This window comes from Danio rerio, chromosome 2, assembly GCF_052040795.2.
Source record: "Danio rerio strain M-AB ecotype USA chromosome 2, GRCz13ab, whole genome shotgun sequence".
In the NCBI taxonomy this organism is placed as follows: Eukaryota; Metazoa; Chordata; class Actinopteri; order Cypriniformes; family Danionidae; genus Danio; species Danio rerio.
In genome coordinates this window covers 3,115,001-3,132,500 of record NC_141022.1, presented here as the reverse complement: position 1 = coordinate 3,132,500, position 17,500 = coordinate 3,115,001, and the positions used below count along the sequence as shown (strand labels likewise).

At 35.7% G+C, this 17,500-nt stretch overlaps 2 protein-coding genes across 11 annotated transcripts in view; both read right to left on the bottom strand.

Moving 5' to 3' along the window:
* The window catches only part of eif2b5 (eukaryotic translation initiation factor 2B, subunit 5 epsilon), a 393,495-nt gene that overhangs the window by 304,386 nt on the left and 71,609 nt on the right, over nt 1-17,500 (bottom strand). The gene's annotated exons all lie outside the window — the stretch shown is intronic.
* The window catches only part of crhr2 (corticotropin releasing hormone receptor 2), a 104,569-nt gene that overhangs the window by 26,831 nt on the left and 60,238 nt on the right, over nt 1-17,500 (bottom strand). For 6 of the 10 annotated variants that reach the window (XR_015477499.1, XR_015477500.1, NM_001441943.1 and 3 more), the window contains exons 4-7: nt 10,559-10,665; nt 8,570-8,687; nt 4,767-4,920; nt 1,436-1,496 (exon numbers count right to left, since the gene is read on the bottom strand). Coding sequence is in view for 4 of the 10 variants with exons in the window: in NM_001441943.1 (NP_001428872.1) it covers nt 1,436-1,496; nt 4,767-4,920; nt 8,570-8,687; nt 10,559-10,665 (440 nt within the window). In the remaining 6 variants the exon portion in view is untranslated. The remainder of the gene's footprint in view (nt 1-1,435; nt 1,497-4,766; nt 4,921-8,569; nt 8,688-10,558; nt 10,666-17,500) is intronic. The other 4 variants (XR_015477502.1, XR_015477503.1, XR_015477505.1 and 1 more) reach the window with 1 other exon arrangement.

Below are 17,500 nucleotides of genomic sequence, written 5' to 3'. Positions count from 1 at the left end.
TCATTCATCCATCATACATTTTTTCATCCATCCATCCACCCACCCACCCATCATTCATTCATTCATTCATTTATTCGCCCATCTGTCCATTCATCCATCCATCCAATCATCCATCCATTCATCCATCCATCCATCATACATTTTTTCATCCATCCATCTATCCATACATCCACTCATCCATTCATTCATTTGCCCATCTGTCCATTCATCCATCCATCCATCCATCCATCCATCCATCCATCCATCCATCCATCCATCCATCCACCCATCATTCATTCATTCATTCATTCATTCATTCATTCATTTGTCCATCTGTCCATTCATCCATCCATCCAATCATCAATCCCTCCCTCCCTCCCTCCATCCCTCCATCCATCCATCCATCCATCCATCCAACCATCCTTCATTCATTCCTTCCTTCCTTCCTTCCATCCACCCAATCATTCATCCATCCATCCATCTATCCATCCATCCATCCATCCATCCATCTATCCATCCATCCATCCATCCTTCATTCATTCATTCCTTTCTTCCTTCCTTCCTTCCTTCCTTCCTTCCATCCACCCTATCATCCATCCATCCATCCATTCAACCATCCATTCAACCATCCATCCATCTATCCATCCATCCATCCTTCATTCATTCCTTCCTTCCTTCCTTCCTTCCTTCCTTCCTTCCTTCCTTCCATCCACCCTATCATCCATCCATCCATCCATCCATCCATTCAACCATCCATTCAACCATCCATCCATCTATCCATCCATCCATCCATCCATCCATCCATCCATCCATCCATCCTTCATTCATTCCTTCCTTCCTTCCTTCCTTTCTTCCTTCCTTCCTTCCTTCCTTCCTTCCATCCACCCTATCATCCATCCATCCATCCATTCAACCATCCATTCAACCATCCATCCATCCATCCATTCATCCATCCATCCATCCATCCATCCATCCATACACCCAATCATCCATCCCTCCATCTATACACCCAATCATTTACCCAATCATCCATCTGTCCATCCGTTCCTCCATCCTTTCGTCCATCCATCCATCCAAAGTTCAATTAGTTCACAATAAAATGAAAGCAGCTGAATGATGAGTTGAAATATACTGTATCCCCTATACAGTACATTCCCTAAAGCAGGGTCACACTCTCCTGCATAACACACACCACACAGTAACTAATTACAATTCTGTGCCATCAAAAGCAAAAATGCCGTGAGCTTATTTCCAAAAAACAACTATTTAAAAAACTTTTTTTTAAGATAACATCTCTTAAAAATGGGAACTAATCTGGGGAAATTTCCCAAATTCACAAGCAGTCCAATCACAGGCTCATTCATCCTTTTCTTGCCAGGCGTGCTACAATTACTGTCTGACACTCATTCACTCACATTATAAGCTTAAAGCTCATTTCTGCAAATCAGCAACTTACTGTTCATTTTCATTGTAGAGTTTCGCAATGGCCCACACTATAATTATAGGACAGGGTATACCTGAAGAAAAGAGAGGATTTGCAAATCACTCTTCATGAATAGAAACAGTAAAATATATATAAATAACTAAGAAATAATGATTTCATTCACTCAATTCATCAATTCAGCTGAACACTTCTGATTTTACACATGCTTTTTATATTCAATTCAATTCATCTTTATTTCTCTGCCGCTTTTACAATGTAGATTGTGTCAAAGCAGCTTAACACAGAAGTTCTAGTAAATGTAAACTGTGTCATTCCAGTTTTCAGAGTTGAAGTTCAGTACAGCTCAGTGTGGTTTAATTTTCACTGCTGAAAGTCCAAACACTGAAGAGCAAATCCATTAATGCGCAGCTCCACAAGTCCCAAACCAAGCAGGCCAGTGGCGAGGAACAAACTTCACCAACTGACCAAAGTGAAGGAAAAAAAAACCTTGAGAGAAACCAGACTCAGTTGAGCATGATCATTTCTCCTTTAGCCAAACCTCCTGTGCAGAGCTGCAGTCTATAATAATTATCTAATCACCCACATGCATACAGTTGAAGGGAAAATTATTAGTAATTTTAATACTTTTTAAAATATATTTTTATTTAATGCAACAAGGAGATTTGTCCAATGACTTGCCTAAATAACATAGTTAATATTTAAAAAAAATATTTAAATATCCACATATTATAATTATGATATAACAGGACAGTTTAAATTGTGAACTTGACTACACTAAATTATATTAGTATAATTTAAGTAAGCCTTTAAATGTGACTTTAAGCTGAATACTAGTGTCTTGAAGAATATCTAGTCTAATATTATGTGTTCTCATCATGGTAAAGATAAAAGAAATCAGTTATTACTGTTAAACTATTATGTTTAGAAATGTGTTGGGAAAATCTACTCTATATTAAACAGATATAGGGGACTTGAAGATTCAGGAGGGCTAATAATTCTTCAACTGTAGATCTCAGCTTGATTTTAACAGCGCTCTAAATAACAGCTCACTCAAACATAATTTCATGTTTTAAGTCATTTCACATTTAATTTAATTTGACCAATAAATGGCGTCTGAGTGGGTGAGTTGCTTGCTTTGCAATTAGTTCCTCCATGTCCATTAATTAGTCCCTCCATCTCTACTAATTTGTGTTTCGTCTGTGAACCTGATTACAGCATTACTAAGCTAATAAGTCGATCATAACATGATGGAAAATCTGCATCTTCTCATGACTGTTTGTTTGCAGCAGTTTCTAGTTCACATTTACCATATTTAATGCTACACGAGCCTCATTATACTGCAGGGCTCGCCAGTATTCACTGCTGTTTGAGGACTAATATGTGAATGAGAGCTAATCTTCACAGATTTACTGTACTGTCATTGGATTTCTTTTGGCAGGTCTACAAATGTGATTTTGTGTTGTTTTGATTATTGTAATATATTTTTAATTGCTAATTTATGATTCCATGATGTTTATTTATTTATTTATTTATTTACTTATTAATTGTTTTATTTGTTTATTTGTTTAATTTGGTTATTTATTTATTTATATGCATTTATTTATATTTATTTATTAAGATGCATTTATTTTTATGCATTTATTTATTTATTTATTTATATGCATTTATTTATATTCATTTATTTAGATGCATATATTCAGATCCATATATTTAGATGGATATATTTATATGCATTTATTTATTTATTTATTTATTTGCATTTATTTATTTATATGCATTTATTTATATTAATTTATCTAGATGCATATATTTATATAAATTTATTTAGATGCATTTATTTATATTATTTATGTAGATGCATTTTTTATTTTTATGTATTTATTTATATTAATTTATTTAGATGCATTTATTTATATTGTTTTTTTTAGATTTATTTATTTATTTATACACATTTATTTATATCACTTTATATAGATGTATATATTTAGATGCAGATATTTAGATGGATACACTTAGATGCATTTATTTAGATGCTTTTCTTTATGTGTTTATGTATTTTTTTATGTGTTTCTTTTAATTATGATTTTATTTAGTTTAGCTTAGTTCAGTTTAATTTAGTTTATTGTGTGAATTTTTGTTGGGGAAATCTTGATTAAGTTATAGTCTTAAAAGTAATACCGTAATTAAATCACTTAATTACTTATACATTAAAGTAATGGTTTACTGTTCAAACTTACAATAATTGAATTTATAGTTTCAACTTTTTAAAATTTTATTTACTTTTAGATTTTTAGTAGTATTAAGTCAAGTCAGTTTTTTCAAGCATTTATTTATGTATTTTTTTGTTTAGTTTAATTCAGTTTAGTTTATTTTATGCATATATTTGTTATTGTATTTATTGTTTATGCATTTAATTTAATTTAATTTTAGAGAAAAGGGTTATCCTCTTTATTTGATGCTATTAATTGTATATGTATTTATTTTATTTTTATCAATTTAGTTATGTATTTATTTATGTATTTTATTATTTTATTTATTTTTAAATGTATTTTGTTTTTATGGATTTTTATTTTATTTTTTTATAGATTTTCTTTTCTTTTATGTAATGTTTTATTATCTTTTGTTTTCTTTTTATTTTCTGTACTTTATTATTATTATTATTATTATTATTATTATTATTATTATTATTATTATTTTATTAAGAAGGGTTATCCTCTTTCTAAACACAGATTTTAAAGTCAAGGTTTGGCTTTTCAAAAGAGATGCTTTGACTAGTTTTGGTCTTTCATCAACAGTTTTCTGCAAAGCTTCCAGAAGGTTCTTTTCCCTTCAAGTGGAAGCAATTTGAGCAGAAAACGCAAAGTGCACAATTGGTTTCCAGTGCTCCACCTGTGGGCTCAATGTGGCTTTCCTTCAATAGCAATTTTCTGCTGGCTCTGCTTTATCAACACTTAAGGTGGAAATTCCTCCTTAACATACATCACACTGTTTGTACTTACAGAGGCATCGTTCATTTTCTGATTTAATCCTACTATTGTCTTCCTATTAAAGATGAGGTTTACATTAACAGCGGGTCAAAGGAAGTGCTGAGATATCATTGCATCATTTTTAAAAGCATCTTCATTTTACAGCATTTTTCACACAAGTGCCTAAAATCTTAAACAGTACTGTCGCTTTGCAGTTCAACCAGCGACCTTCTTGCTGAGAGGCCACAGTGTTAACCCCTAAGCCACCGTGCCACCCAGATTACAAGTCAGCTTTCCATTTCACAACTAATGGAAAGTGTAGATGATGATGCCTCACAAAATAAAATAATTACAGCTGTGCAGAGAAATCAACTTACACCATCCAATGAAGAGGAAGACCCATTTCCGAAGCTTGTCTGTAGAATATGTCATCACAATAGCCGTGTGAAGATAGCAGCCCTCCACAAACATCCAGAAAAAATTGGTCACCACAAAGTAATTATAGATGGTGGTTATAAGACGACACCAAGGCTGTGCAAAGAGAAAAAAGGGGGGTTTTAAAGTGAGCTGATCTGGATGCTCTACAACTCTGCTAACCTTTTTAAAACGTCATGCTAAAACTAAATATAACATCGCTGACAGCCTTTCCTGCTTTACCACATAATAAATGATTCTTTTATTAGAGATATTCAAGGGGAATCATGCTTCTTACATCACCGCAGAAAAGAAAGCAACAATAGATGGTTTCTTTACTGGAGTAATGGATGAGAGAGTTCGTCTTTTGTCGGATTTTCCCATTAAATTAAATTCTAATTTATATTCGTGTGAGTAAAGAGAACAGTTTATTGTACGCCTGGGATGGCATGAAAATGAGCAACCGATTAAATATTTGTCATTTTAGTGTGACTACGTCTTTAATCAAATTTGGCTCCTTAAATAATGCGTATAAATAATGATGATATGTATTATTAGTAATATGATTGTACGTCTGGGATGACATGAACATGAGTAAATGATTAAAGATGTCATTTTTGTTTGACCAAGTCTTTAAACCAACCCAAGCTCATTCTGAAAACGTAGCCCCACGGACGTTTCTGGAGACCGCGATTTACATGGCCGGAGGTACGTATGGTCGCATTTAGTTTTTTCGAGTGAACACTATGGCACGGCTATGGCCGCTCCTCTTCTTCGCGCTTGCCGGCTGACGGCTCACCTCCGTGTGGAGGGTTTTCCCGCCGCAACTAGTTTGTCCGCTTAGCTCGTAGTGTTACGTAGGCGGAACGGAGGCCCGGAGAAGGAGGAGCCAGCCGCGGCGATGACTGGGTTCGAGTCTGGGGAAGATCGGTTCCAGAAATCAGGTAAGGAGAAAAACAGAATCCAAAAAATAAAAGCGAACGAGTTCATGACGAGGCAAGAATGCGGTGAAATCCGAAAACCAATCCAAATAGGACGAGGGCTTTTGTTTTTTTTTTTTATTTCTGGACGGCTTTTGTAAATCGTCGCTTGTGTTTAGGGAAGGAGGAGGAGGAGGGTGGCTGGGTCGGCCGATTCGCCGGCTGCCCAGTTGATCGTTCAGTCATTTAGTCAGTCAGTCGGACAGACAGTCGATTGACAGCGGCCTCCGGCGGCTTTTCATGCGAGAACAGTGCGGGCGCGAATGGCGCGCACTCTTAAGAGGTGTTCGAGACGCGAAAAAGCGCGCACAGCGGCCTTTCGCGAATTCGCGAAAACAAAAACTGCACAAACACATACCTCCCGAGGGGTCTCCAGAAACTGTCCGCGGGACTACGTCTCCACAATGAGCCTGGGTTGCTTTAAACACATTTGGCTACTTAAATAAATATATTACTATTATAAATTCATTTTTATTTATTCGAAAATGTCATTGGGGGATGAGCAAATCGTACTAAATTGTACGAATGACATCTCTATACGACTTAACCACTAAATTAAAAGGTTACGAATTGCCATGAGATCGTGTTTACAATATAGGTTTAATATAAGCATACTAGCTACAAAATTAATTATGGTTTATCAGTTCACCAGTGCTCTACGATGAAACATTCATTACCGAAAAGAGGAAAAATAGTATAATATATACAGTATAATACAATACAATTCAAAAACGCTTAATATATTACTACAGTGTGACACCTGTCAATTACATGCCTACGTTTTCATATTGACAAGTTACGTTGTTAAAATAGATTGTACCCTGGATGCCCATAAACAGCGAGGATCAGAATGGAGGTTACCAGCTGATTCATAAATACTACAGAGCTTTATCACTCACTTACTGCACCATTGAGCTAACGTTACTGCACTTGAAAGCGTGCGCACTCACTGTTATATTCGGCAGTTTTAGTTCCTCTGACTATCAGTTTATGACCATTTCCACCTTTAAATTTTACGTTCACTTGTATGTATTTAAAAGCGCCCTTAGGATCGATGTGCACGTCAGGAACTTTGCTCAAATCATCTGCCATCTTCGCAGTGCCAGCTGAAGAGAGCAGGCGGATGAAGCCAACCTTATACAGTAAATGCATACCAATATGCAACATTCTTAAAGCTATATCAACATGAAAACTAAAAACCGGAAGTGTCACTGGGGGATGAGCAAATCGTACTAAATTGTACGAATGAGATTTCTATACGAATTAACCAATAAATTAAAAGGTTACGAATTGCCGTGAGATCGTTATCTGTATGAATTCATAAATTCTAAAATGTACTTTTTAAAAGCGGCGTGGCACCAAACCCCCCCAAACCCAACTGTCTTTGGGGGATGAGCAAATCATACTAATTTGTATAAATGAGATCACTACACGAATTAACCACTTAATTAAAACGTTACAAATTGCCATAAGATCGTAATCTGTATGAATTCTTTAATTAAAAAATGTACAGTTTTAAAAAGGAGGCGTGGCACCAAACCCCACCCCTAAACCCAGCCATCATTGGAGAATGAGCAAATCGTACTAAATTGTATGAATGAGATCTCTATACATATAACTACTAAATTAAAAAGTTACGAATTGCCATGAGATCGTAATCTGTTTGAATTTATAAATTCGAAAATGTACGGTTTTAAAAAGGAGGCGTGGCACCAAACCCCACCCCTAAACCCAACCATCATTGAGATCACTATATGAATTAACCACTGAATTAAAACGTTACAAATTGCCATAAGATCGTAATCTGTATGAATTCTTTAATTCAAAAATGTACAGTTTTAAAAAGGAGGCGTGGCACCAAACCCCACCCCTAAACCCAGCCATCATTGGAGAATGAGCAAATCGTACTAAATTGTATGAATGAGATCTCTATACATATAACTACTAAATTAAAAAGTTACGAATTGCCATGAGATCGTAATCTGTTTGAATTCATAAATTCGAAAATGTACGGTTTTAAAAAGGAGGCGTGGCACCAAACCCCACCCCTAAACCCAACCATCATTGAGATCACTATATGAATTAACCACTGAATTAAAAGGTTACGAATTGCCATGAGATTGTGTTGACGATATAGATTCAAGTAAGAAATTTTATATTATAATGTTAATATAATCTGCAGATTATAAAAAATCTGAATTGATATTTTAGCAGCTCTGGCTAAACTATAGTAAACATCAGTTCTCACTATTTAAAATATATCTTAAATATATTTGTACTGCTTTATTGCTGTGTAAAATGCCTAACAAGCACTAAGGCTGCAGACTAGAGCCTGAAGCCTAACTTTGATTCCTTTTTCTCTTTTAAATATTTCCCAAATGATGTTGAACAGATTCAGAAATTTTTCACAGTATTTCCTATAATATTTTTTCTTCTGGAGAAAGTCTTATTTGTTTGATTTCAGCTAGAATAAAAGCAGTTCTTAATTTTTTAAAACCATTTTAAGCTCATTATATTTAGCCCCCTTAAGCAATAAAATTTTAAAATTTTTCCACAGAACATCCACTGTTATGCAAAATAAAATGAACATGTATGCAAATGGGAAAACCACATTAGCGAATCAATAGGGTGCATACATTTTACCTATGTGCATCTTGGCATTTCCATTCCATTTTATTTAATATGCATAAAAAATGGTTGGATGGAAACCTATAACCAATGAAAATCTCTTGCTGATTTGCTTACATGCTAATAAGCTGATAAATATGCATAAAAGTGCTTCATACCTCATTCGTCTCATAAATGTTTTGGTCGACCAGCTGAAGCAAAAACCACATCACATTCCTCAGAATGAAAGTCGTAATTAAGTTCCAGTGGATTATGTTGCGAAGGCATCGGATGCTCCTAGAATTCAAACGATAAAGAGAAAAATAAATAAATAAATAAGACAATCATTTCAGTAATTACACTTACACAGTTTTAGCAGTGCAAGAGCTGATTGTGGAAGTACATTTGCATGAAAATGAAACCCCAGCAACATTCATTTCCAAAAGATTCAATATTCTGAGCATGCTTTTAAAGAAATAAATCTGTAAAGTCGTGATTATTTAGTCAAAAAATATTCAGATTGATTTCCCCTGATTGACTTGTTTGAGATGATCATTTCTGATGCACGATTGTGTGTTTGACCCAATGGCAGATGGCAGGGAAAAAGAAAAGAGCAGCTCTCTTTGGTGTTTCCTAGTGTTGCATTAATGGCGATGCATTCATAATGACTCATAACAACGTTTTGTTATTCATTAACTTCATAAATAATTGTCATGCTCCCAGGATCTCCACCTCCCGCCTCCCCTTGTTCACCCTCCTCAGACTTTTAATCACACAGATCTGCATTCACTACTCACTCATTATTGGATGCTATTAATACTTGGAACACATACACACAAGCGCGCACACATACAGGGATTTCTGTGTATTACGAAGACCATCAATTAGTATGAAAGAGTTCGACAGCAAACAAATACACTAAAACATTTTCAGTTGAGTTTTAATTTTATTTATTTATTTAAATGAGTTTCTTTTTCGTTTATTTATTTATTTTTTTATTTTTTTATTTATTATTTATTTTCAATTTCAATTATTTATTTATTTATTTTTATTTATTTAGTTGTTTATTTAAATTTGTTTATTTTTTATTTCTTTATTTTAATTCAGTTTTAATTTTATTTATTTATTTTTATTTATTTGATTAATTATTTAAATTCATATGTTTTTCATTTTTTACTTGTGATTTATTTATTTTCAAATCAGTTTTAATTAATTTTATGTAGTTTATTTTAGTTTGTAATTTTAGTTTTAATTAATTTATTCATTATGTTCAATTCAATTTCTTTTATTTCTTCTATTTATTTAAATTAATTTATTTTTAATTTGTATTTGTTATTTATTTATTTAATATAATTTATGTATTAAATATAATTTATTTTATATTATATTTAAGTAGTTTATTTTTAGTTTCTTTCTTTCTTTCTTTCTTTATTTTCAATTTCAATTATTTATTTAATTTTATTTATTTATTTAGTTATTTATTTAAATTAATTTCTTTTTTTATTTATTTATTTTCTATTCAGTTTAAATTTTATTTATTTTTATTTATTTATTTATTTTCAGTTCAGTTTCAATTTTATTTGTTTATTTTTATTTATTTATTTTCAATTCAATTTCAATTTTATTTCTTTATTTTTATTGATATATTTTCAATTCAATTTCAATTTTATTTCTTTATTTTTATTGATTTGATTTTTTAAATGAATTTTATTTATTAATTTATTTCAATTTGATTTTCATTTCATTCGTTATTCATTCATTCATTCTTTTTCTTTTCGGAAACCGGTGCACCCGGAGGAAACCCACGCCAACACAGGGAGAACATGCAAACTTCACACAGAAATTCCAACTGACCCAACCGAGGCTCGAACCAGCGACCTTTTTGCTGTGAGGCGATTGGCTACCTACTGCGCCACTGTGACACCCTTTATTCATTCATTCAATTATTATTATTCTCTCTTATATAGCAAGCAAACATTGTCCAAATGTGTCCAAATAATAACAAACCATACATTCATATTTCAGGTCAAGTATAAATCTCAGCTTCGAATGAAACATGACACTTATTGCAGGTTTTGCAATCCGGGGACACATATTTAATTTCTTAAAATATGAACAAAGCCTTAGTGCGAGGCATTAGCAATGTAAAATCACAGACACACACTTACCTCAAGCACAGAAAGAGAATGAAGGCGATAATGAGGGCTCCAACAGACACACAGTGACCAAAGTAGTTTATGATGAGGGCTATCTTGTAGTGCATGGGATACTTCCTCTGTAAAAATAAACATGCAAATAAATAAAAGCAATAAATAAGTGACTAATGGTGTACTCATTCAATCCAAACCATGCAAACGCACATTTCACCTCCAAATCTGATTCGTTTGAGTAGCACACAAACGCTGACTGAGTATGCATCTTCAAAACTCCAGATCTATTTTATGATAATAAATGATTGTGATTAAGGCACTCATCAATAAGCATTACTCAGTGACCATTTTGTCCTTGCTTAATAATTGAAAGAAGCTTCCCAGGAAGATTTAAATCAAAGGATTCATTTCTGCATTTCTCACGAGACCTTGAATGGGGTCACGGAATTATGACGCAGCACTAAAGAAATGTTGCTTGCAGAATTTAAGTGAAGGGATGGAAGAAGTTAACTGATGCGTAAACAAGTGTTATGGAGTAAACAGAGACTTAAAGGGTGCTTATTATGCAAAAATCAAATGTTGAATGAGTTTAAACACAGTTGTGTGTCAAATGTGTGTGAATATAACAAGCTTATAATGGTAAAAAATTATTAATATTATTATATATAAACAGACTTGATTAATACAGTCTGCAGAAACACTTTGATTGGCATTTTCCTTTTGTATGATGTCATCAGAGGGGAAAGCCTCGCCCACTCGTGACCATCTCTCCCTCATTAGCATATGATGTTAATCTTGTTTTTGAATCTGCCACTATATTGATGCATAGGCATTTGTAGCTCCGCCCTCTTTTCAAAATCGCACAACCTTATTTGAATTTAAAGCGACAGTCACCAATATTGTATGCCACAATTAGGATCAAAGCCTAACAGGGGCAGTTTTAAAGCATTATTTGTGTGGTATTTTAAGCTGAAACTTCACACACACACACACTCTAGGTACATCAGACACTTATTTTACATCATGTAAAAAGTGTCCCGTTTAAGATCAAGTACATGAATAAAGCAGTTACACAGGATCCAATACCACATAATTGCTTGGTTATTTCAAATATGGGTTGCTTCATTACATGCGACAATGGAAAAAGAATTGGGTCAAAGTGATTATCTGCTGTGCGTGTTGTTGAGAGTGTTAAGCCATAGGCATTTTGGATTCTGTAAACAAACAAACAAACACACACAAAAAAACAGGGTTTAATGGGGTTAATTGTTTATAAACCATTAAAAGAATTGATCAGGGAAACTTTCGGTGTAGCAGTAAACAAATATATTTAATGCGCAAGTGCAGCTGGATGATCACAAGTCCCAGTGTTATTTATTTTGCATGGGTATATTTTTGACAACACCAAAAAAATGAACTGTATGCATTGTCAAATGATATAATTTTACTTTACGCCAAAGATTAGTGGTATGCTTAAAGAAATGTTCCATGAAGAAATGTTGTAAATGTACCTATCATAAATATTCATTGTTTATTTATTTTACTTCAGCTTAGTGTCTTATTTTTCAGGGGTCACCACAGTGGAATGAACCTCCAACTATTGCAGCATATGTTTTACAAATGTTTTTAGTTACTTTCCAACACAACCTGAAAACAACCAAATAACAACATCTAATAATGTTACAGCTTGATGTTGTGTGGATGTTACCACTATGACGTCTATCAGATGTTAAATTTTGGTCACTTTCCAACACAACCTAAAAACAACCAAATATCAACATCTAATGATGTTACAGCTTCAGATTCTGTGGACGTTACAACTATGACGTCTATCAGATGTTGTACTATAATCACTTTCCAACACAACCTAAAAACAACCAAATATCAACGTCTAATGATGTTACAGCTTGACGTTGTGTGGACGTTACCACTATGACGTCTATCAGATGTTGTACTATAATCACTTTCCAACGCAACCTAAAAACAACTAAATATCAACGTCTAATGATGTTACAGCTTGACGTTGTGTGGACGTTACCACTATGACGTCTATCAGATGTTGTACTATAATCACTTTCCAACGCAACCTAAAAACAACTAAATATCAACGTCTAATGATGTTACAGCTTGACGTTGTGTGGACGTTACCACTATGACATCTATCAGATGTTGTACTATAATCACTTTCCAACGCAACCTAAAAACAACCAAATATCAACATCTAATGATGTTATAGCTTGAAATTGCGTGGAAGTTACCACTATGACGTCTATCAGATGTTAAATATTGGTCACTTTCCAACGCAATCTACAAACAACCAAATATCAACATCTAATGATACAGCTTGACGTTGCGTGGACGTTACCACTATGACGTCTATCAGATGTTAAATATTGGCCACTTTCCAACGCAACCTAAAAACAACCAAATATGAACATCAAATGATGTTACAGCTTCCGATTCTGTGGACGTTACCATTATGACGTCTATCAGATGTTGTACTATAATCACTTTCCAACACAACCTAAAAACAACCAAACATCAACATCTAATGATGTTATAGCTTGACGTTGCGTGGACGTTACCACTATGATGTCTATCAGATGTATTATAATCACTTTCCAACGCAACCTAAAAACAACCAAATATCAACATCTAATAATGTTACAGCTTGACATTGCGTGGGCGTTACCACTATCATGTCTATCAGATGTTAAATATTGGTCACTTTCCAACGCAACCTAAAAACAACCCAATATCAACATCTAATTATGTTACAGATTCCGATTCTGTGGACGTTACCATTATGACGTCTATCAGAAGTTGTATTATAATCACTTTCCAACGCAACCTAAAAACAACCAAATATCAACATCTAATGATGTTACAGCTTGACGTTGCGTGGATGTTACCACTATGACGTCTATCAGATGTTAAATTTTAGTCACTTTTAGCACAACCTAAAATCAACCTAATATTGTCATTTGACGTCATTACAGGACATCAAAATGGCATTGTCCTTAGACGTTGGCTAAACATTGAATTTTGGTCGCCCAGCATCACAACCTAAATCTAACCTGATATTGAAGTCTTATGACGTTGTGTGCCTGCTGGCATTCGTCAGTATATATCTTCATTAGTGTTCAATAGAAAAGAAACTCAAACTGGTTTGGAATTAGTGCAGCATGAGTAAATGGGTGTACTATCACTTTAATTACTAAGGTGATGTAAGAGTGTTAGATATGTTGCCTTTTGCCACATTGAAAGCTGTGCCTGATGGCTCATGAACTACTCACTGTGATCATTTTAAAATGAAGTGCTTCACTTGAGATAAGCTTACTTTTCGAGAAAAGGAGATATGCAATCCTCTGCCTCTGACTCTGTGTTTGCTGAGGCGTGAAGCGTGGAGCTGCAGATTTGACATGGAGCTTGAAGTTTTCTCACTCTGGCTGAAGTCAGGTCTCACTTTATAGTCAATTTGGATTTTATAGTGTGGAGGACTGTTGATGAACTAAGCTATCCGTGGCTCGAACTTACAGCAATTTTTATTTTAATTCACAGCTAATTATCCATGGCAAAAAGCAAATACAGTTCATTTGTCTTGCTAAAATCATGGGAGAGTCTCAATTCAAAATTTTCTGTCAAGTGCACTAAAACATTTACGTTCTGAAAAGTTCCACAATCAGGGCCGGCGCGTCCATAGAGGCGACCTAGGCGGCCACCTAGGGCGGCAGTATAGAGAGGGCGGCGTCCGCGACACCACTCTTACCACCCGGGTCCTCAGTTATGTCCGCGACATCTCCCTCACCACCCACGTCCTCAGATATATTCGCGCATAGACGACAGAATAGAGAGGGCAGCGTCAGCATCAGCGACACCTCCATCAGCACCCGCGTGTCCTCAGTTATATCCGCGCATAGAGCGACAGAATAGTGGTCCGTGACACCTGCGCATCCTCAGTTATTTCCGCGCATAGGGCGGCAGAACAGAGAGAGCAGCGTCGGCGACACCTCCCTCAGCACCTGCGTGTCCTCAGATATATCCGCGCATAGGGCGACAGAATAGTGGTCCGTGACACCTGCGCGTCCTCAGTTATTTCCGCGCATAGGGCGGCAGAACAGAGAGAGCAGCGTCGGCGACACCTCCCTCCCTCCCTCAGCACCCGCGCGTCCTCAGTTATATCCACGCATAGGGCGGCAGAATAGAGGTCTGCGACACCTCACTTCATTTTCATAACCGGTCACTTTCGTTTTCACATTGGGGTTGAGGGCGGCGTGATCTTCCTCTGCCTAGAGCGGCAGTTCAGCTTGCTCCGGCCCTGTCCACAATGTACCGTGCAAACCAGGGAGTATCAGTGGTCGCTTTGTTCCCTTTTAACAGTAGACGGCGCTCTAGGCTAGTTTTTGACAGAAGATGGCGCTCTAGATTTATAATATGAATATAATATTAATTATGATCCCGGACGAGCCCCCAATTATTATGCCCCAAGTCTCGGAGAAAACAACATGGGCATAATAATTGGAAAAACAAATGTGTTGGGACGGTTGATTTCCCAAACAAAACAAAAAACAATGCAAAAGATCCCCTTCGGTCGACAACCAAACTCGGACACTCAGTTGAGAGTAACTGAGCTGATTTATTATAGAAAAAAGTTGTAATTTTAAATGAGCATCTCTTTAGGGTGGCCACAGACCTAAATAACAAACGGAAGAATCTATAAAAGTAAATTAACTTAATTACCTATAAATATTTAAAGAAAAATACAGGAAGCTCACCTTTCTCCCTAAACTTAAACATAGTCAAAAGTAATCAAATAAATAGGCAGGCCAGCCCTACAAGCTCAAACTCTCAAAAGAAGTTAAACGTATGAACAATGGAAACAAGATTGAATGTTGGTCGTCGGCCGGAGGGGAGCTCCACTCCCAGCAACCGTCGCAGTACAAATGAGCTCCTTAAACTCTGCCGGAAGCTCCTTTTCATACAGACCAGCAGCCAATAAGAGCACGAATCACGAATGGGAGCCTATGGGATAACAAAAAACAACAAGAAGGCAGGACAAAGAAAATAAAATAAATAAATAAATAAACTTTAGTGGGTGAGGCAGTGGCGCAGTAGGTAGTGCTGTCCCCTCAAAGCAAGAAGGTCGCTGGGTTGCTGGTTCGAATCCCCGGCTCATTTGGCGTTTCTGTGTGAAGTTTGCATGTTCTCCCTGCCTTCGCGTGGGTTTCCTCCGGGTGCTGCGGTTTCCCCCACAGTCCAAACACATGTGGTACAGGTGAATTGGGTAGGCTAAATTGTCTGAGTGTGTGTGAATGTGTGTGTGGATGTTTCCCAGAGATGGGTTGCGGCTGGAAGGGCATCCGCTGCGTAAAAACTTGCTGGATAAGTTGGTGGTTCATTCCGCTGTGGCGACCCCGGATTAATAAAGCCGACAAGAAAATGAATGAATAAACTTTAGTCGTAACACCGTGCTTTATATAAACAAATAATTTTATTTTTATTGTACAGTGAAACCGATGAATTCATGGTGAGTTAAGCGATGTTCAGTGTTAAAGTACACTAAAGAAGTACCCGACTTGTGTCCACATGTCCTCCAGAGTTTGTTCTTTCAAGTCTAAACCTGGCAAGTCTGAACTTTCAAGGACGCAAGTCTGAACTTTGCTTACTTTGTATTGAGAAACAGCCTTTTTAAAACGTCTTCATGACAAACTGACATAAACCAACACATCATAACCTGTCTATGTTATGACAACCTGACTATGCCAAGACAAACTTGTCATAAACATGGTAATCATGAGACCATTATAATTGTGTCGTGAATATTTTTCTATTCACTATTTCAGGTGGAACTATCGGTATTTGTCATTAAAATGTCGTTACATTTTCTTAAATATTAATGACTCTGAAGAGGTGAGCGTGATCGGACCAACACAATCTCACGGCAATTCGTAACTTTTCCATTTAGTGGCTAATTCGTACAAATTCGTATGATCTAATTCGTACATTTTAGTACGATTTGCTCATCCCCCAATGACGTTTGGGTTTAGGGGTGAGAAATCGTACAATTTCTTACGACTGAACTCGTACGAATTCGTACGAACTGGCCACTAAACTGCCAAAACGTAAAATACTTACGTTTTCTCGTAAGATCAGGCTGGATCGAACACCCAATAAGGGGGGAGAGCATGCTCGGAGCCCGGTGGCCAATCAGCAGGTCAATCAGAAATGATAAATAACACCTGTCATTTTAGTGATTGGGTCAGAGAGACTCCCTTCTTAGGGAGAACAGGAGGAGCAGTCGAGAGAAGAGCACACACACACACACACACACACACACACACACACACACACACACACACACACACACACACACACACACAGCTGCCGCGTGTTGTGCAAATATAAAAATAAAGAAACTTCTACTTACCTTATATCGAAGACCCTGTCTTCTTCTTCACACAACAACGAACATACTACAATGACGCTGATATACAATTATTTGACTATTAGAGTATTGAAACTTCAAATAAATAACTTTATTTTCAAATTCAGTTAGTCCCACTTTAAAAAGTGATACAACATAATGTTGTGATGTATTGGTTTATGTCAGATTGTCATGAAGACATTTTAAAAAGTGTCATCTTTGCATTTAAAATGACGTAAGTGAGTGAATGACACTGCATGACAGCTGACATAAGCGCCAATAAAACTCATTCATATTCATGAAGTGTATTAAGGTGTCATGAACAAGCCTTCAATCAGTGTTAAAATGCATTTTGTTTAAAGAAAGAAGGAAGGAAGGAATGATTAGAGGACTGAATGAGTAAAGAAGGAAAAGAAAGAAAAAAGAAAGAAATGAAAGAATGAATAAAAAAACAAAGGAAGGAAGGTAGGAAAGAAAAAGGAGGAAGGAAGGAATGAATGATTGAATAAAGAAAGAAAAGAAAGAAATGAAGGGAT